This window comes from Gossypium hirsutum, chromosome A01, assembly GCF_007990345.1.
Source record: "Gossypium hirsutum isolate 1008001.06 chromosome A01, Gossypium_hirsutum_v2.1, whole genome shotgun sequence".
Taxonomy (NCBI): domain Eukaryota; kingdom Viridiplantae; phylum Streptophyta; class Magnoliopsida; order Malvales; family Malvaceae; genus Gossypium; species Gossypium hirsutum.
In genome coordinates this window covers 1,989,578-2,010,394 of record NC_053424.1, presented here as the reverse complement: position 1 = coordinate 2,010,394, position 20,817 = coordinate 1,989,578, and the positions used below count along the sequence as shown (strand labels likewise).

General features: G+C 31.1%; 3 protein-coding genes and 1 non-coding gene across 4 annotated transcripts; 2 read left to right on the top strand and 2 right to left on the bottom strand.

Annotated features, from left to right (window-relative positions):
- The first annotated feature begins 660 nt into the window (after positions 1-660).
- LOC107938463 (uncharacterized) lies at positions 661-6,420 on the top strand. Its single transcript, XM_041116506.1, has 7 exons — positions 661-1,084; positions 1,174-2,320; positions 2,693-3,141; positions 3,187-4,032; positions 4,128-4,361; positions 4,476-6,110; positions 6,173-6,420. Exons 1-7 carry the CDS (start codon positions 661-663, stop codon positions 6,418-6,420), a joined length of 4,983 nt encoding a protein of 1,660 aa, XP_040972440.1.
- Positions 6,421-9,033: 2,613 nt separating this feature from the next.
- On the bottom strand, positions 9,034-12,028 carry LOC107938456 (GEM-like protein 5). The gene is made up of 3 exons (XM_041117702.1): positions 11,523-12,028; positions 10,074-10,348; positions 9,034-9,466 (listed from the first exon to the last, which is right to left on the bottom strand). The coding sequence occupies exons 1-3, from the start codon at positions 11,923-11,925 to the stop codon at positions 9,263-9,265; spliced, it is 882 nt and encodes a 293-aa protein (XP_040973636.1). The 5' UTR covers positions 11,926-12,028; the 3' UTR covers positions 9,034-9,262.
- A 2,435-nt stretch (positions 12,029-14,463) lies between these two features.
- Positions 14,464-14,536, top strand: TRNAV-UAC (transfer RNA valine (anticodon UAC)). The gene has a single exon. It is a non-coding gene; the product is annotated as a tRNA-Val (tRNA).
- Positions 14,537-16,167: 1,631 nt separating this feature from the next.
- On the bottom strand, positions 16,168-19,473 carry LOC107938458 (protein TIFY 9). Its single transcript, XM_041117700.1, has 6 exons — positions 19,202-19,473; positions 18,925-19,099; positions 18,717-18,811; positions 18,509-18,628; positions 18,363-18,420; positions 16,168-16,515 (listed from the first exon to the last, which is right to left on the bottom strand). Exons 1-6 carry the CDS (start codon positions 19,302-19,304, stop codon positions 16,491-16,493), a joined length of 576 nt encoding a protein of 191 aa, XP_040973634.1. The 5' UTR covers positions 19,305-19,473; the 3' UTR covers positions 16,168-16,490.
- Positions 19,474-20,817: the final 1,344 nt, after the last annotated feature.

Sequence of the window (20,817 nt, the reverse complement as noted above, 5' to 3'; positions counted from 1 at the left end):
AGAATACTATTATAATTCAATTCCATTCCATTCAACCAAATAATTGAATTACTGATTACAACTCTATTCCATTACAGCGAACCAAACATTGTGTTAAACTATTGTTGTTTAATCATGGTTTTTGGAATCTGACCGAACCATTTAATTGGACCAAGAATTGGTCAAGTTATTGGTTCGAAACAAAAGATTGGACCTGTTAATCCATTAACGGGTATGAACCAATTAAATTGGGACAAAAAAATGATTGAACCATTGGTTAAACAGTTTGAATTAATTTTTTTAATGATATTTTAATGATTTTTAATCAAACTTATGAATCGATAGTCTAACTAATTTTACTATCGATCCAATTTTAAAAATATTACATTTAATTGGGTGTTAGTATTTGAAATTTAAGGGTTGCATTTGATATATATAAATTTATACATTAACACAAAAATCATACACTAATATTTTGCTAAAAACCTATAAAAATAATTACAAAATATTAAAATTTTTAATTTTTAATTTTTAATTATTTTTTTATTAATTAATATTCTTAATTAATGAAGGGGGGAGGCTACACTCTGTAGTTCTTTAATCCTCACATCATATTTATTAATTATTATATATTAATTTAGGGTTGTAAAGTAACTTATCGCCGCTAATCATATACAAGTTATGAGTTCTCTCTGTGAAAATAATGATTCTGAAAAATCCATCACTGAGGAGTTGATCCCTAAGAAAGTTCGGTTCAGAGAAGATGATGCTGATATAAACAACAATATGTTGATCGACTCATCCCCAGAAAAATCCATCTCGTGGAGGGATATGCTTGTAGGCCAACCCTCTAAGGATACTCTTATTGATCTGGAAGAAAACGATGATCTAAATATTTTGGATGGGGACATTCAAAAAACTGTTGTGGATGGCGTACCTTCCATTTCCTTCTCGGAAAGGATTCACAAAATCCTTATTCAAGGTATGGAAAACACAGTGATTTTAAAACTCCTTGGTCGTAACATTGGCTTTTCGGTTTTGCAGAATAAATTGTACAACCTGTGGAGACCCTCAGCGCCTCTACATATGATGGATATTGAAAATGGTTATTTTTTGGTAAAATTCCAGAACAAGTTGGATTGTGAAAGGGCACTTGCTGAAGACCTTGGATTATTTTTGGTCAATATTTGACAGTTCAGCCTTGGACGATAGCCTTTGATCCTACACAAGCTTACCCTAGTGTTGTGATGGCATGGATTAGATTTCCTGGTTTACCTGAATATTTGTATAATCATAAAATCATCACTGAGATAGGGGAAATGGTTGGTAAAGTGGTTAAGTTGGATATGAACACAGATTGCAGGACTAGGGGACGATTTGCTAGATTGGCTGTTTATGTTGACTTGGAAAAGCCATTGATATCTCATATTCTGATCAATGGTCGTAAGCAGAATGTTGAATATGAATCTTTATCCACAATTTGTTTTCATTGTAGAAGATATGGACATGTGGAAAATTCTTGTCCTTTTAAGAAATCTGAAATCACTAGTGAAAAGGAGAACTCACCATCGGAAATGTCATCGGAGATTCAAAACACGGCCAAGGTTGACGCGGAGAAGAGTTACGGAAACTTCGGACCTTGGATGATCGTTGAGAAGAAATCAAGGCGAAAAATCAGGGATAACGTGCAAAATTCCTTGCAGAATCAACAGAATGGGAAAGATGGTTCCCGATTTAGAACCCTTATTAATAAGGATATGCACGAAGATGATTTTGAGGGTTTTCTGCCGGATACCAGGCGTAATAAAGGGAAGGAAATTATGCATGGCAATTCGATGGAGAAAATTTCTGCTACTCCTAATAAGGATCGAATATTTGGAGAAAGAAACCATAATAATAAAATTTTTTCAAAGGAGGTGGGTCTGATGGGAATTAGTGGCCCTAATTTTAAAGGATCAAAAAATCAAACTGATTTGGAGGAACCAAGGCGAACTGCAGTTTCTCTGGATGTTGGTAATCTTGACTCGGGTAGACATTCGGCGGTTGTCTTCCATGAAAACACCCAAGCCAAGGAAATAAAAAATGCTCATCCTTCTCTTGTGCTTCCTGGTGGTTCGGGTAAATCCTTTAAAAATAAAGGTAGAGGAAGTTTTAAAAAACAGAATAAACTCCTCCATGGAAGCAATGTTCGCTTCAAAAATTCGGGAGTCCAGCGAATACCTCTGAAGGAATCGATGGAAGTCCTTGCCGAGAGTATCTCGTCTTTTGCAAAATGTAATGGTGAGGTTGATTCTAGCCTCAAAATTGATGGGCAAAAAGAGGGAGTTAATGTCCCTGGGCAGTAAGGATATCCTCTTTATTATTATTTGTTTTGATATTTTGTTTATTTGCTATTACGGATTTGGTGTAATTTTTATATAATTTAGTTTTTATATTTTATTATGGTTTTAAATCTAAAAATTTTTTCATGGAATTGTCAAGGGAGCGCTAGCAGGAAATTTTTACGAGTCTTTCAAGAATACAATGCTGAGCATAGGCCTGATATTGTTTGTTTGGTGGAACCGAGAGTGAGTGGTGGCATATGGGTTGGATGGAAGGAGTCTATTCAAATCCATATTGTTCGAAGTCATCCTCAGTTTATTTTCTTATGTGTTAATAGTTTTAATCTTAATATTTCTTTCTTTATTTCATTTGTCTATGGAAGTCCTGACAGGTCTAAACGGAAGGCTCTTTGGGAAGATTTAAAATCAGCTAATCCTAACCTTAATTCTCCTTGGTTAATTATGGGGGATTTTAATGCAATTTTATCTCCTTCAGATAAAAAGAGTCCTGTTTCCGTTGGTAAGCGTTGTGATTTTTTTGGTAATTTTGTTGATTCCTGTGAGTTGCAGGATTTGGGATTCATTGGACCTGCTTTTACTTGGCAAAGAGGCAATACTTTTGTCAGACTTGATCGGGCCTTAGCTAATGACAATTGGGTGTCTGCTTTTCCATATTACTCTGTTTATCATCTCACTCGTATTAAATCTGATCATAGGCCTCTTTTGTTATCTACTAGATCTGATTGTAGCTCCATTCAGGGTAGACCTTTCAGGTTTGTAGCAGGATGGACGAAACATAGGGATTTCTCTAATCTTGTTAGAGAAAGGTGGAACTTCGCAGGTAATATGTTTGAATCTTTAAATAATTTTACTTTTTTTGCTAAAGAATGGAACAGGAATATCTATGGCTTTTTAAGTACTCGTAAGAGAAACCTTATGAAATCGCTTAACAACATTCAAAAATCCTTGGAGCACTCTCCCTCAACGTATTTAGTTGGAAAGGAATTAGAAATTCGGGACGAATTGGAAAATGTTCTTGATCACGAAGACCTACTTTGGAGACAAAAGGCTCGTTGTGATTGGCTTCAATTGGGGGATCGTAATACAAAGTTTTTTCATAGCCGTACTTTGAGAAGAAGGAAATTCAACCGTATCTTTGCCTTACGCATTGATAGTGGGGAATGGTGTTCAGATCAAGACATCCTACGGGCCAAGGCGGTGGAATTCTTTGAAGGACTTTATGGAGAGACTTCTTCTACCTTGAGAGATATTCCCATTGATGGGTTCCCTAGATTTAATTATTCAGAAGTTAATTTTTTGGAGGCTTCTGTCACTAATGAGGAGATTAAAAGGGCAATGTTTGACATGGCTCCGTTGAAAGCTCTTGGAAGTGATGGTTTCCATGCTCACTTTTTTCAAAGTCAGTGGGATATTATTGGGAATGATGTTTGTCAATGGGTAAAAGATGTTTTTGATGGACGACAGATAGATCCAGAATTGAATAATACGCTGATTGTGTTAATCCCTAAAACAGAGAATCCTGAGGATTTTACCCAATTTAGGCCCATTAGTCTATGCTCTGTTCTTTACAAGCTGGTTATGAAAGTTATTGCCAATCGGTTTAAGGTGGTATTTCCCAAGCTTATATCCCAAGAACAAGCTGGGTTCATAGCTGGGCGAAACATTTCTGATAACATCATTTTAGCTCAAGAGATCATACACTCTATGCGCTGTAATAGAAAGGAAGGAAATGGATGGCTATTAAGTTAGATTTGGAGAAAGCTTATGACAGAATTAACTGGGAATTTATTAGTGCTTCCTTGTTAGCTGCCAACATCCCTGCCTATTTAAGGAAAGTTATCATGTCAGCTATTTCTTCATCTTCTATGCAAATTCTGTGGAATGGGGTGCCTACTCAGAAATTCAAACCTAAGAGAGGAATTCGCCAGGGTTGTCCCTTGTCGCCCTACTTATTTGTGCTTTGCATGGAATGGTTAGGTCACTTTATTAGGGCAGAAATAGAATCTGGAAAATGGGTCCCAATTCATCTTTCTCGTGCAGGTCCTTCAATTTCTCATTTGTTCTTTGCGGATGATTTAGTGATCTTCTGTAAAGCTCATATTGACCAAGCTCGATTACTGGATAACATTCTAAAACTTTTTTGTGATATTTCAGGACACCGAATCAGTGTTAGGAAAAGTAACATTTTCTTTTCCAAGAATACTGAAACTGATGTTCGCAATCAAATTAACCAACTTTTTGGGTTCCAAGAAGTCCGAAACCTTGGTACATATCTAGGTGTCCCTCTTTTACATGACAGGATCACCAAAAGTACCCTGAGCTTTATAGTGGACAAAGTGAGGAAGAAACTGCAGAATTGGGATGCTAGGAAGTTGTCTATTGCAGGGAGAATTACGATGGCGCAATCGGTACTTCTCTCTATTCCTAATTACTTCATACAATCCTTGATGATTCCGAAAGGTGTCAGTGCAGACATTGAAAGGTTGGTCAGAAAGTTTATTTGGGGTAGTTCTGATGGGCATCCTAAATTATCTCTAGTGGGTTGGAATTCTATCTGTCAACCGAAGTCTCGGGGAGGTCTTGGATTCAGACATCTGGAAGATCAAAATTCATCTTTCCTTTTGAAGATTGGATTTAATTTAGTGTCTAAAAGTAATGCACTTTGGGTTCGTGTCCTTCGTGCCAAATATGGTTGGAAAGATAATTTCCCAGATTCTATTAATAAAAGTCAATGCTCTCATTTATGGAAGGCTCTCTCTAAGACATGGCCGTTGCTTCGAGAAAATCTTGCATGGTCTATTGGAGATGGTGCTAGTGCTCGTTGTTGGAAAGATCCTTGGATTCCAGGTATGGGCCCTTTAATCTCTTCAATTCCTTCTTATGCTAACCTTAATTTGGATTGTTGTGTTAGGGAAATGGTCAATTCTGATGGTTGCTGGAACTTGGATCTATTTCGTGTCTGGGTGTCTGAAGATACTATTAATAGAATCATTAGCATTCCTCCTCCTCACCCTGACTCTGGACCAGATAGGATTATTTGGACCAAGTCAGCTTCTGGAGTCTTCTCAGTTCGCAGTGCCTATTGGCATTTGAAAGAGAACTCTTGGAATTCCCAGGAGGATTATTGGAAGATTGTTTGGAAATATCCAGGTCCTCAAAGAGTAAGAGTTTTCCTTTGGCTTGCTTTCAAACAAAAACTTCTTACAAATTCGGAACGAGTTAGAAGGGGATTCAGTCATTGTAGTTCCTGTTCTATATGTGGCCACGAATTTGAGGATTTGGTTCATGTTCTTCGGGATTGTCCCTCTGCGAAAAAAGTGTGGCGACTTGTGATTCCAAATAAGTTAAAACAAAGGTTTTTCTCTGTCTCTCTTCAGGATTGGCTTATTCTTAACCTTTGTTTTCATGAAAGATTGCAGGATTATGGTCTCGTGTGGTCTTGCCTGTTTGGACTAGTTGTTTGGCGTTTATGGAAGAACAGGAGTTTATTTATCTTCCAACATATTTCATGGACGGCATCGGAAGTGGTGAAAGTTTCTAGCTGTTGGGGCCGTAATTACATCTCTCATGTTGGAGATATCATTAACAACAAGCAGAAATATCCCTTGATGGTCAACCTTGATGATACTTGGGTGTTTTTATCCACTGATGGAGCAGTGACCAGAGATTCTGGTTATGCTGCAACAGGAGGCGTGGCTCATGATCAGAATGGAAATTGGATAGTGGGATTTAACAGATTCCTAGGCGTGTGTTCTCCATTTGAAGCTGAAGTTTGGGCCATTCTAGACGGTATCCTTATTTTACTTAATAAGGGATATAAAAAACTATTATCATGACTGATAATCTTGAAGTTGCCCAAATCTTGAATGATATGGATTCGAAAGATTCAGGAATCACTGTACTCCGAAGGACTCTTCGCATCATGCAATCAGAAGGGGAGTGGAGGATTAAGCATATATCAAGAAATCAAAACTTGGTAGCGGATCGTCTTGCTAAACTCAATTTGAGTTGGAAATCAAGCTTACAAATTATGGATGAGGCTCCTAGGGACATTTTAGATTTACTTCAAGAGGATAAAATTAATGGTTGCTTTATGTAATTGATGTTTCTTTTCACCAAAAAAAAATTTAGGGTTGTAAACAAAGAAAATTGGGGCTTTATTTTTTAATTAGACATCCCAACATTCAACAAATAATAATTATTGTTACTTTCTCTTGAAGCAATGATTATTCCCAACATAATTGATTAATAAATATAAAACAATAAAAAAAATTCTTTTTTAATTTTTGTTTGCCACTAAGAAAATAAAGTCAATGTTATGATGAGTGGCATAGTTCAAAAGTAAAGATGATACTTTGAATGTAGTTAGTTTTTAGGTTTTGACGAAATTAGAAATTTAGTCTTTTTTTTTTGAAAAAATTAAAAATTTAAAAAAAAATTGGTTCGATTATTAATATCGTAAGTATTTTTTTGTCAAAATTTGTCAACTTGAAATTTTGATTAGGTTGTTCTTATATTACATGGTATATGATTGATAAAAAAATAAAAATGATAAATTGACAAATTTTTACAGAAATTATTAATGACGAAAATGATTAGACTGAAATTTTTAAATTAAAAAAATGTAAAAGAATTAAGTTTTAAATTTTAAAATAAAAGGACTAAATCTTAAATTCTATATAAATACAAGTACTAACAACATATTTTATCGGAAGTGATTTTGATAAATACTTATTCCATTCCATCCTATTTGTTTTCTAAAATTATTATTTTTGCTCTTAATATATATATATAATTAAGTTACGTGAGAGATTCACTTACACAATGTAAAAATTAAAATAGTTTAACACACTTCGGTAATTATTTATAGTATTAATATTTTAACGATTTAACCGTTGAATTTATCAATATAATTGTACTTTTCATGCATGTAGATTTTCAAACCAATCCAATATCTTTATCATCTTGATCTAAAACACCCCATATAATATATTTATTCAACGATTTAAAACTTTTACATAAAAAAAATAGTTAGAAGTTTTAAATTTATATCAAATTTGACATGTATGATCTACATGAGTAGACTATAAAATGTAATAGTTAGATCGTTAGAATATTAAGCATATAAACAATTACGAAAGTATGTAAAATTACTTTAATTTTTTCATTGCGTATTTAATTTTTACATTGCATAAATGAATCTTTCCTCGTTTTTTTAACATTAATTTCATTATAGATTCTTATCATATATACTTTTTTTGATATAATAACTAGAACTGCCAATAGTCCCGCCTCAACCCTTAAATAGGAGGATAATACAATTCAACGCACTCAAACCCACGTCCTACTATATTAGCAACAATACTGATACCAATCGAACTAAGACTCAATCGGTCACTTTATTTATTTTTATTTTGATTTTAATTTATGTTATAGCTTGGCCTCTAATTTATTGTCATATGTCCTTCGTTAATACATTGGGACTCTTTGGACCGAATAAATGTATGGGTTTTACTTTTAGCTTATCATTATAGGTTGTCAAAACAATACTCAACCAGTAGCTTTATAATAATATATAGAAATATAGTTTAATGTTTTTAAATTATGATTAAATTTGTTTAAGGGTTTGGTTTTTTATTCAAACTTAAAGATCCGTTCGAAATTTGAAAGGGTTTGAACAAAAATACGAGATTAGATAAATGGGTTTAGAAAAAAATTAGTCTCGTTTAAAATATAGATTAAATTTGGGGTTTCAGTATTCAAAACTCAAGCTTGACCTGGTCCAACCTGTTTTATACTTTTATAATAGAGTTTTCTAATTTTAAAATTTTAATAAAAGAAAAATAATCTAAAATATTAAATGTAAATTAAAAACAATATATGTTTTTTAAAAAAAATATTATTGGTGTGCTTAAGACGAACTTGAATTAATCATTTATAAATTGATAAGGACGAACTTGAGCAAAATTTTATATCTATATTTCAGGTTGGGCTAGATTTGAGCAAACATAAAACACACTATTATTATACATAGACCTGGCTTGAACTTGACCCAACCTCGATGGGACTAGAATTGTCCATGGCCCGCTCAAAAAATGGGAGGGTTTGAATAAAAATATATGCCTGAAAAATGAACTTGGGCAAAAAATAAGGCCGATTTAGAAAATTGACCAATCCTCGGGTAAGATTTTTTGGCTCAGCTGGGCCTAGATTTGCAATAATAAAAAAACCCTTGTTGTTTTTCCATGTTTTCCTGCTTTTTTGCCACTATTTTGTTACCATTCCACTGTCATGTTACTACTATTTTATTGTTAATATTTGAATATTGTATAACACTTGCTTTATTGTTAATTTTGTTACTATTCTAGATGTATTTGCTTGTTAAGTTGCACTTATCTTAGTGTTATTTAAGTATAAAGATTTTTTTAAAAATTTATTTTCAATTTGTTGGGAACATTTATTTTAATATTTGTAGTGTATTAGGTGTATTATATTTTTTAAAATCTTTTATATTAAAAAATAAAAATTTTAAAAAATTAATATGGGTGGGTCGAGCCGGGTTTGGAGTTTTAGCATTTTAATCCGAGTTGAGTTTGGGCAAGCATTTAGATCTATTTTTTGAGCAAGATCAAACTTGAGCCTATTAATTGAGCCTAAAATTTTATTAAGGCCCAAACCGGTCAATGAACAACTCGAGGTGAGACTCAAAATCTAAGAATAATTATTGTAATTTTTTTAATACAATTTCACACTCCACAATCTAATTGAAAGTGGAAATACATTTTGAGGAGGCCTCCTCTAGTTTTAGCCTTTTAGGCACACATTCACAAGTTTTAGCCTTCACTATTCAAGCTAACGTACCAAACATAATTAACTTAGAAAATTAAAATTTGGAGTATATAATATGGTACGTAGGATCGATCCGAAGATGGTTCCCCCAACTAGGCAGCCACTGGCTCAGTTGTTGCCTTGAAATCTAGCACATTGTTCAATAGTGCAAACGATGCTTTTTCAAACTTAACAAATCCCATGAACCAAAAATCGTGGCCATCAACGGTAACGACCTCGATGTAGCTCTCCGATGCCAGGTTTTCTTTCATTACCACCGGATATACCGTTCCGATATCGAACAAAGGTATCATAACCTGTTTTAGACATTTATGATGTTTATGGGGTAGATTACCAATAAATGCAAGATATAACTTAGTTACATGGGTTCACAAAGAAGCTATGCTATTCGAAATTTGATGTGAATTTTATTTTAGAATAATCAAGATTTAATATGGTTGAGTCTAAATAAGAAAAATATTATAATAATAAAAAACTCTGGGCGACTTCATTGATTAATTATCTATGTGTCTTACAAATATGTATTCTCTCTACCAATCGAGACGCTCTCACTCAAGGTGCTCCCTCCAATCCCTATAAGAGTTCACGGAGTGGAAGTACCTTGATTATGACAAAACCCTTAAGGTTCTCCGTAGAGTTGAGTAACAAAACCCCGAGTCTTAGGACAATACTTACGATTGTTGAGAGTCGTATCGATTGTCCAACGGATTACACTTTGAAGAATTTTTCCAAAGGAGTCGGTCCCCTCAACAAAGCTATTAAACCTCCCCTCAAAAAAAATTTCTCCCAATATTATCTTTGAGATCTTAACGTAAGGTCTCTCATTTGAAATGCAATTTATCTTTCCAGTACACTCAATATTTGTAAATGATGCATGCCCTACCTATTAGATGTGTGTATTACCTTATAGTAGGTCCAAGTCTCTTGACCCGATGGAGCAACGAAGGATAAGGGACGATCACTGCAAAAGGCAACCCTAGCAGTGGATAAATAAAGAGTCCCTGCAACAGGGCCTGTTGTTGTGGAGAGGTAACAAGCAAATGCATTCTTCAACTTTTCATTTGGATCAGTTGCAAATATCTTCTTGAAAAGTGAGTCGAACCCACCCTTTGTTATGGCTTTCGCCGTTAGGTTTACTTTACCCCACGCAGCATCCGATACCGACGATCCACTTCTCACTGTAGTTTTCATCATTGTATATGTAAATATTTTTTTGCAACATCTTGTTAAAAGAATTTTCGATAAAAAAATGGGGTTAATTCCATTAAAAGTTCTCAAATAATGGTTCATATTTTAAATTAGTCACCGAACTTCAAAACATCTTAATTGGCTCTTCAAAATATCTATATTTTATCAATTAGGTTCTTCCGTCAGTCAGTCATTACCTTGGGTGTTAAATATCAACTCAAATATAACGTGAAGCATAAATATTTTAAGCACGCAGATCCAAAATGAAAGTACACGTGTACCTATTGGACCGATAGCTTAGATTTATTGTGTTAAAAATATAGACCTTCTAATAATTATTGATAGTGACACTATCCTTCTTTTTTAACACATCAAAAGGCAAACACTTATTTTAAATACGCTCCACATTAGATACAAACGCACGGCTAGACTAATGAAAGAATCTGGTTGATTCAAAATATTAATACTTTGAGGATCCAATTAGAACCATGGTAATCAATATTGTTTCAATATTGATTATGCCGGTCTTAAACCATTAGTAAGCAGTTTAAGTTCCATTCTAATCAAAATTTCGAAATATTTTAACTGTTTCACTGTGTTTTGTTTGTTTTGACTGATACCAACTTCTATTGGTGCATATTGACGCGTATTTGTGCATACTAATTGATACAGTATTTTAATATTTTAAACTAAATTTAATTAATTTTTTTGAACAATCTTATTATAGATTCTGATTATATTGTTCTTTTTAACACAAAATCTAAAACTACCCGTAACTCCTCTCCAACTCTTAAATAGAAGGATAATGTGCTTCAGCACACTCAAACTCATGTTCTCCTGTATTGACAACAATGCTCGTACCAATTGAATTAAGACTCAATCGACAAGTTTTAATATTTTTATCTTAATTATCTTTATTTTCTATAATTATTTTAAAAATACAATATAATCATTTAAATAAGTTATTTAAGTTAATAATAATTTTTAAATTTATATTTACATTTTATAAAACTCATCGGCACAGTATTAACTATGATTATTAGAAGTTTTAAAATTTAGGACTAATTTAAAATCTAGAAAATAAATTTGGGACCTTTGATGGAATTAACCCATAACAAATGCACAAACAAAAATCTATATCAGTTGCATAAACATCCAACTTACGGTTGTGCCAGACGCTGCGTGCGACGATCTCGGCCTTCCTACTCCAAGTATTGAAAACGTTAATCACAAGTTCAAATGAATTTTGGGTCGGTTTTTCAGCAGGAGTGTAAACGAGGTAAGGCAGCTCGTGAATTTGCTGGTGGTCGCCGGCGACCCATAAAGCGGCCTTCTGGTTATCCGGGTGGACAATAGGGATCGCCGGCGGTCCCATGACGTGGGTACCCCATTGCTTAGTATCTTCCTCCGATGATGAAGATGATCGCGGTTCGTTTGCAGATGATTGTTGATGATGATGATCATCATCATCATCAAGTTTTGGTTGTGGTGCATCATCTTTTGTTGTTGGGGATGGTTCATGGGGCTCTTCTTCTACTTTAGAATTTTCTTCAGGTTTTGCAGCCATGGTCTTTAATGGTGATTTAATGGCACAACTGGGAAATCCTTTCGGTGGAAGATGAAAATCCTTCCTAATATATACACCAATAACAATATTATTACGAGAGATAGTCACAAATTTTTAATATCGATCTTAGTACATAAAAAATATCCAAAAAAATTATAAAAATTATCGTTTTACTATTAAATGAATCAGTTTAATTTATATACTATTAAAAATAATCGAATAAGATCAAATTTTAATGAAATTAACATTTTACTTTTTAAAAAATTATATGATTTTACGGTTGAATTTCTTTTTACTATATATATAATATCTATAACTATTCTTAACCTTTCGTTAACTCTTAAATAGAAAGATAAACGCATTTTAATATGTTCGAACTCATGTTCTCTTACATTAACAATAATACCGATATTAATCACTACTTACGTACTAATTTTATAATATTGATAATATTTGTTAAGTTGATAATTGCAATAAATATAATCAAATGTTATATGTTGTAGATAAGCTGTCATTATCAAGAGAAAATTCTAAGAAGTTGTCCATTTTGGTGGATTGTGTTCTATAAATAGGAGGAACAGTATACTTTTATTGTGTATTAACCCAGGCTTGTTGTGAATTAAATTAACCCTGAAGGCTCTTATTTAAGAGATTGTTTTCATAGAAGTCTTGTAGAATTATATTTTGGTTTAGGTTTGTAAATTCTGATTGAAATTCGAAAATTCGATATCAATATTTTGAACTTAAATTTAGTTATAAAAGTCAATTACTTAAATTCGAACTAATTTAAATCCGATATGACCTGAATTCAAATTCAGAATAGTTAGCCATAACTTGAATTAATTTAAATATAAAGTGACGAAATCATGAAATGATTCGAACCCAAAAAACCCTAAATTTTAAATTCGAATGACTTAAACTTCAAATAACTTAAATCTTGAAAAGACCCAGATATGAAAAAAGAAAATCTTAAACTTGAAATTGACTAAAACTAAATAACCCAATTTAAAATAACTCAAAAACTGTAAATTACAAATTATATCCAAATCAACTTAACTCGAAATCAATCCAATCCATACAATTGAGATGTCAATTTTGATGTTGTTGTCATATAAAATGATAGATAGGAACCTTCCTACTAAATTTTCAGATGGCTACATTTTTTAATTACTAATAGCAAAATTGCAGTTACCAAAATACATGTAATTAATTATACAACTTTAATTTGATTTAATTTTTACAAATTATTAATACATGTAATTAATTATATTTATCTAATATAAAAATAAATTGATATATTTATTTAAATGTATATAATTGAATCATAGTCAAAGTTTCGTGCAAAAATTTAAACTGCAATTAAAATTTCATGCATATAATTAGACCAAATTAAAGCTAATGTATTAAATTATGTATTAAAATTAAAGTTATTGTATATTCTTGAGATTTACCCCTTTTGTGTTTATATCATATATGTACTTTGAACTTATCAATTGAGCACATTGTGGACTTCTTATAACTCTTTATGCTAATTTGTAAATGTTCACTGGTTAAAAACCTTTGTTTCAATTGTAAAATATTCAAAAAAAATTATCACTTTGATATAATTTGTCCAGCATTTAATGAATAATTTTAATATTTTATATTAGGTTAATATATCATTTAGTAAATGAGTTTGGTTTCAATGTTTGATTTAGTACGCAGATTAAATGATATCATCTGGCCCAATAAATATTTGACACATTTGCTTTAGTAAAATAAACATACAAAAAAACTCAGGTACTAAACTAAACATTGAATTCAAACTCTAGTGTTTAAACGGGACAAAGAAAAACTCAAGTACAAAATTGAACATTAAAACCAAACTTAGATATTAAATTAGGACACAAAAAACTTAGGTACTAAATTGAACATTAAAGCCAAACTCAAATACCAAATCATATATCAACCCTTTTTCATTCTTTATGACTTCTTAAACAAGATTGAAAGATTAATTTTTAATTACAGTTGTCTCACAAATGCGTTGCTGTGGTGTAGTGGTTATCACGTTAGTCTTACACACTAAAGGTAGCCTTGAACCTAAAAAATGTAAAAGAGAAATGAAAGATTAAAAAAGGTATAACAAAACATCAATAAATAGTAAGATCAAAATTAGTTTAGTTTAATAATTTGTTTATTCAAGTGAAGAAAAGGTTTTATGAAATAGTTACGTTATGATAATTATTTAATAAACTGGTGGTAAAAAATTTTAACTTCATAAACGAGATTGAAAAGCTGCCAGATGTTAATATATATTCTCATTTAGATTAGATTAAATCGTGCCATATGTTTATAGAAACCCTAAACTAATCTAACTCAATCTCATCAAATAGTTATTGGTATAGTGATAAATGATTTGTAATGTTTAATTTTTTTTGTTGATTTGAAATACTAAATTAAATATTGAAGTTAAAATTAAATACAAAATAGTATATTAACCCTCTTTCATTTATTATCACTAACTGATTAAATAAAGCTGAACAGATTTAGGGTCAACAGGTTGCTGTGGTGTAGTGGTTATCACGTTAGTCTTACACACTAAAGGTCCCCAGTTCGATCCTGGGCAGCAACATATGTATATTTTTTCAGTTCAGTATTCAATATTTTCAATAAATTCTTTATGTTTTGTTCCCAATTCGATATAAATTTTAAGGATTATGTTTTTATTTTTATGATTTTTCAAATTATAGATTTCAGATTATTTTTTTTAATTTTAAAGAATTATAATTTTTTAGTTTAAGTTTTTATGTAAATTCAAATGGAATTAAAATGTAAATTGTATTTGTTGAGAAGAAGTTAAACTTGTTTTGAAAAAAGTCTATGAAGTATTATTCGTTAGGAATCGATGACCTACTCAATAGGTCCATATTGGACCCAAGGGATCTATACTCTCATTTAGATTAAACAACGCCACATAATTTTAAAAACCCTAACTCATGTACCGATAAAAAAAACTTAAACCAATCTAACTCAATCTCATCAACTAGCTATTGTACAGTGCCAAATAATTTACGTTACTTAAGTTTTTACTAATATCAAATTTCGAGTTTAAATTTAGATAATCCTTTTGTTTTTCTATAAAGAAAATTAAAAAAAAATCTTAGCTTAATAAATTATATTGTAAATATTGAAATTTTAAGTCCAAATCCTCCATCATGTATAATTGCGCATGTTCCATCATAGGCAATCGTGCATGTATAAGTTTTAGCCTGAATCATTTTTTTTATTTTTTTTATCTATTTGTGTATTATAATGGTTTGATTCTATTTAATAATTGCTTAGACATGTACGTGTAACAAAATTTATTTCTTTCAAAAAGAATTCGAATTCTACTCTATATAAATTATTTGTGTTTTCTCTTAATTTTGTTTTGGTTGAAATCCCACAAAAAATAAGACGTATCGAAATTTATTCTGAACCATATCTAGAATACCAAAAGAATTGTACTTTGTAATAGTTACTTCTAAAACTTGATTATAATTTTTTCAAATATATTATTTATAATACCTTCTTATAAAATAATTTAGGATAAATTTATTTTTTGGGTCTGAACTTGGCAATTGTTCTTATTTATTAAAGTTAATCGTTGAACTTCATGACCATTCTTCCATTGGAGCCTGAACTAGACCATTGTTTTCAAAATTACCGAGGTTAAGCCCTAAAATAGTACATTAACCCAAAAATTTATACAAGTGAGTCAAGGTGAGCTTGATACTCAGTTCAAGCTTGATTGAACATTTGAATTTAAGCTCAAGATATAATTAAGCTACTCGAGTTCGAGCTCAATCATACTCGAGCTTGAGTTCAACTCAATAATTAAGCTTAGGACTAAAAATATATATTAAGAATAATAACCTAATTAATAATATAAAAATATAAAAAAATCAATAAAATTCACAAATTGATCAAATCAAATATTATTAAACTTGAATTTGATTCAACCGATAACTTCAGCTACCAAATTATCGAAATAGATGATGTGGCATATCCAAAATCTATTTATCCAAATTAGAGTAAATAGGGAATGAAAAAAGAAAATAAAATAAAATAAAACACAGAGGAGAAAAAGATCACGGAACAGTGATCTAGAAATTCCGTAACACGTGGGAATTCCAGTGAGGGAGTTGTTTAATGCACCAAACAGGTAGTAAAATTAATAATAACAAACACATGCTTTTATTAGAATTGTATAATAACAGTAAATAAAGTCATAAATTAATTAATTAAAGGAAAGGTCAGCACATAACATGTGACATAAAAATCAACGTCTTCAAATCCATAAATATATATAAAATAAAATAAAAAAGAAATGCTTGAAATCCCTATTACTAGACCCTAAATTAGCCATTTTCTTCTATATATGTAGATATAGATTATATTATCTGTATAAGCTAAAACTAAAATTATCTTCTTTGTCGGCTCCTTTTTGGTTTTCTTCTACGTTGTGTTTAATAAAATGGGGCCCTTCCTCCTTTTTTCCTTTCTTCAAAACGCGTTTTTTTGGTTTAGGTGGTGGTGTATAGCGACTACCAAGCATAAGGGGAAGTCAACCTAAAAACGAAAAAAAAATACAACCATGTGTTAGATATTTGACGTTTTTGAGAGGAAACTTCATTATTTCATTGATGATTTCAAGCATCACATCAAAAAAAAATAATTATGTTTTGGTCCATTCAACCAAAACATAAATTTATTCAAATTTAAAATAATTTTAATTCAAAATTATTGAAATAAATATTCTAAAATGACTTAAATCTAAATTAATCAAAATAAGAAATAATTTAAAACCCAACCTAAAAGACATTAATATCAAACCCAAATGATGCCGAACCAATAAAAAACTGAAATTATCCAAAACTCAAATTAAACAGATGCCCCCTTAAGACCAACTTTTCAATGTGATTCTAAAATTTTCATTATGCCTTCTATAATTTTTAAAAATTCTAATTAAGTCTCTAAAATTTTTGAAAATTTTAAGCAAACCCCAAAACTTAGATGGCAACAATCTGAAATGAAATATAAACATACTCAATTAATAGAAACAAACAAAGAGAAAGCCAATATCTTGTGATGAATTTTTAATTTAAATAAGTGAGAAATCACCAAGATCGACCTTTGATTAAGTTGTTATAGCTTATTAACAAATTTTTAATAAAATTTTATAAATTATATTATGAAATTATTTTATTTAAAAAAATACTCGTAAAAATATTAATGTACGACTATATCATAAAAATAATGTATTATTATTCAAATGTGATTGAGTCTATTATTAGATTTATTAAATGTTTGTCAAAGTAGGTGTTTGGCAAATCAATAAATGAAGGAAATATTTGAATGTGGACCGTATGGTGATGGGACTCGTGGTCAATGTGCCTCCCTATACCTATTCAAAAACGTGTGATGTAGGTTTAATCTTTTAAAAAAGAAAATATATATAAATAGTGCCTTTTGTATTTTGGAAATTTAAATGTCAAAGTGAAAAAGTAATAAATAAAAAAGTTAAAATTCTTAAATAGATGGCTTGGTTGGCAACTTGGCACGGTTTAGAAAACACCATAATTTGGTCATTTTCCAAATCGTTGCCTTTTTCATGTGCTTAGATACAGGCAAGCAAAATCACATTTGGTTTTTTATATAGGTTGAAATGAATTATGCTTTCAAAAAAGAGGGAGATTTTAATAAATAAAAAGGATTTCGGATTTTATAAAAATAAATTAATTAATTCTCACTATTAAAATTAAGAAATCGTCATATATTTATATAAATATATTTAGTTATGAAGTACCATCCTAAAACTAATTGGGTGAAGGATAGTTTAAGTAATTATTTTGGCCCTCAATTAAATTTAAAATCGAAATCAATCGATATTTCAATTGTTTTTTATCCAAATTGATAATTTTTTAAGGGACACCGAATTCTTTATATTCGACTTTAATTTTCTTTTAATGATTGAAATTGTTGAAGGTAACAACTCTTTCGGAAGAAATTTTCAAAGTATTATCTCCTTGACAAACAATTAGACCCTAATAATGATAAGTATTGTCTTTAAGTCTGGTCAGAATTTTGTTTCTTAAATTTACCGAAAACCGTATACGATCCATAGAAGGAGAACAATTAGCCGTTGATGGGTGACCGTGCGCTCACATATGGGCTCGTTGCCTTGAGGCACTCCCTCTTCATGAATCTTATGCGGCTCTCGCCAAAGGTGGAAGAAAAAGCCTTGGCAAGATCCAAGAACAATACTTGTTGACATTTTGAAACGAATGATCAACAGAAAATATTTCCGAACTTTAAAAAAATTTTATAAATCATACTTTCAGTTGTTGTTTTTTTTTTTTTTTAGAAAATTAGTAAAAATTCTGTAAATTCGGATCCAACACAGTAATATATCTAACCTCTCTTTGCGCTTTTCCAGAAATCTTTGCAGCGACTTTCTTCTAGCAATTGGCAAATCTGCATAAAAATATCCAAAACAATAGCTTAAGTTACCAAAAGTACGTACATACATACATAAATACATATATACGTATATAATACTAACCTCCATTACGAGCTTCGAGGAGGTTTTGTTGATCACTTGAAGGATTTGCAGCTTTTGATGAGTCTACTGATTCAATGTTTTTTGAGCTTCCTTCAACGGCAAGTTTGAAGATGCTTCCGCCTAATTTTTTTTAAAACACAATTTTAATGCACTGAATTTAAAAAAGAAAAAAGGATTAATTTAATTCCTTTCTTATCTATGGATAAACGAACCTTGTCTCGAGGTACATTGATTACGGAAACCGTTCCGTTGTAAAAAATCGTCAACGGAGCTGTTTCAGGACTCTCCTCAGAAGGAATAGACCTGAAAAAAAAATGTTAAACCCTTTTTCTTTTTTGTATATTCACGTTAATGATTTAAAATCGGTTACGATGTTAGATCAACCATGAAAGTACGGAAACGAGTTCAGTACGTACCTCAAAGCAGGATTGAGTAGAGGTAAAGAAGGAAGCGAAGTACTCCGATCTTCTTTAGGACTCGACGGAACCGAAAAGGATTTTCTCCAATCAACCGGATTCCGGGTCGTCGAACCGGAAGCAATCACAGATTTGATAAGCTCTGGATTCATCTTCGAAATGGCGCCTTGAATACCTATTAAAATTCAAAAAAAAGAAAAATCACTAACTATCACTTAAAAGCACTAAAAATTCAGAAAAAGTCACTAAAAATTAAAAAAGATAACCGAAACGTTACCTCGGAAGCTCCGGCGGCGATCAAGGAATTTCTGGAACTGAGATTTGCAGGAATTGGCTTTCTCCATGCCGAAGAAATCAAGCTCGACGGTAGCTCTGGACATTTTTTCTTTAACTTTTCGAAGAGAAAAAAATGAAAAATCCTTTTCTTTTCTTTTCTTTTTTGTTTCTGTTTGGTTTAAAAGAAAATGAGAGAAAATTGAAGCATATATAAATGAAGAAGCGGAGGGAAAGTGAAGGATTTTTTTGGCATAAATGAGAATTGCATTACACGAGATGCATGACAATGTATTAAAGGAGATTCTCGGTATTTATTAATAATAATAATATGGGTAAATTCAAGCTAATGTCACTAAACTATTAATATATTTAAATTTTAGTCACTTAATTTTAAAAGTTACAAAATAATCCTTTAACTATTTGAAAGTTTTCATTTAAATTATTGGACTGTCAAAATTGTTGTTGTATAGCTTCATTTGTTAGCACAGGTTGCACCAATCCAAACCTCTCATTCATCTTCTCTTCCACAGTTCAATTTTTTTTCAAAAAATAATTTTAAACGTCATGAATCTATGAACCAAAATCTAAACAGCTTTTTTCTCCGATCTATGACACTAACCGTCAAATCGCCTTGGATCTAAGGCATGTTCTTCTACTCATTAACATGTACTGATCTACCATATTGATCTACCATACTGATCGTTAAATCGTCACTTGGTACTCACTAGCTAGACTTCAAAAAAATATAATAACAGTTTAGTGACTTAAATAAAAAAACTTAAGTATAGTTTATTTAGTGACCATTTTGTAACTTTTTAAAATTGAGTGACCATAACATAAATTTAATAATAGTTTAATGACCTTGTAGTAGCTAATAATAATTATTAAAAATGGTGATTTTATTTGAATTATTTATTAAAGATTGTATATTCGGTGGGTAAAAGCGTATAAAAAATATAATACGTACACGACTTCCACGTGGGATCTGTGTTGCCAACAAAAGAAGCAGGTTCAACTCTATGACCATAATAGTGTATACGTGAGTCTTCATATATTTCTTTTCTCGTTTTGGATTAATTTCACCGGACATCCCTAAATTATTACTCAAATTTGGATCTGATCATCCAATTTCAATTTTTTTAATTTAGTACTTAGTATTGTATCAATCACATCTTTTCACCGATCTAATCATCAGCTTAGATGTTAAATGTTAGTTAAAACATGACAATGAGCATGTTTAAAACATATTAATTAAATTGTAAACAAGTGTATAATGACAATTGTTTATGTTTTTAACACATCAAATCCAGCTATCAATGTGCAGTTACATTCGTGTTTACGATCTGATCCATGTGTTTTAAATATACATCGTGTCATATCTAAACTATCATTTAATGTCTAAATTGATGGCTACGATAATGATAGGACCTAATTAATACAATACTAATACTTTTGAGGACTCAATTGTTAGTTTAGAACCAGGGCTAATATGGGGATATTTGATGGAATCAACCCTTCTTTTCCCGAACTTATATAAGTTGATTTTTTTTTAACATTTAACTCCTAAACTTAACAAATTTTCCCACTTTTGTCTCTGGTTTTTTTGTCCATGTGACG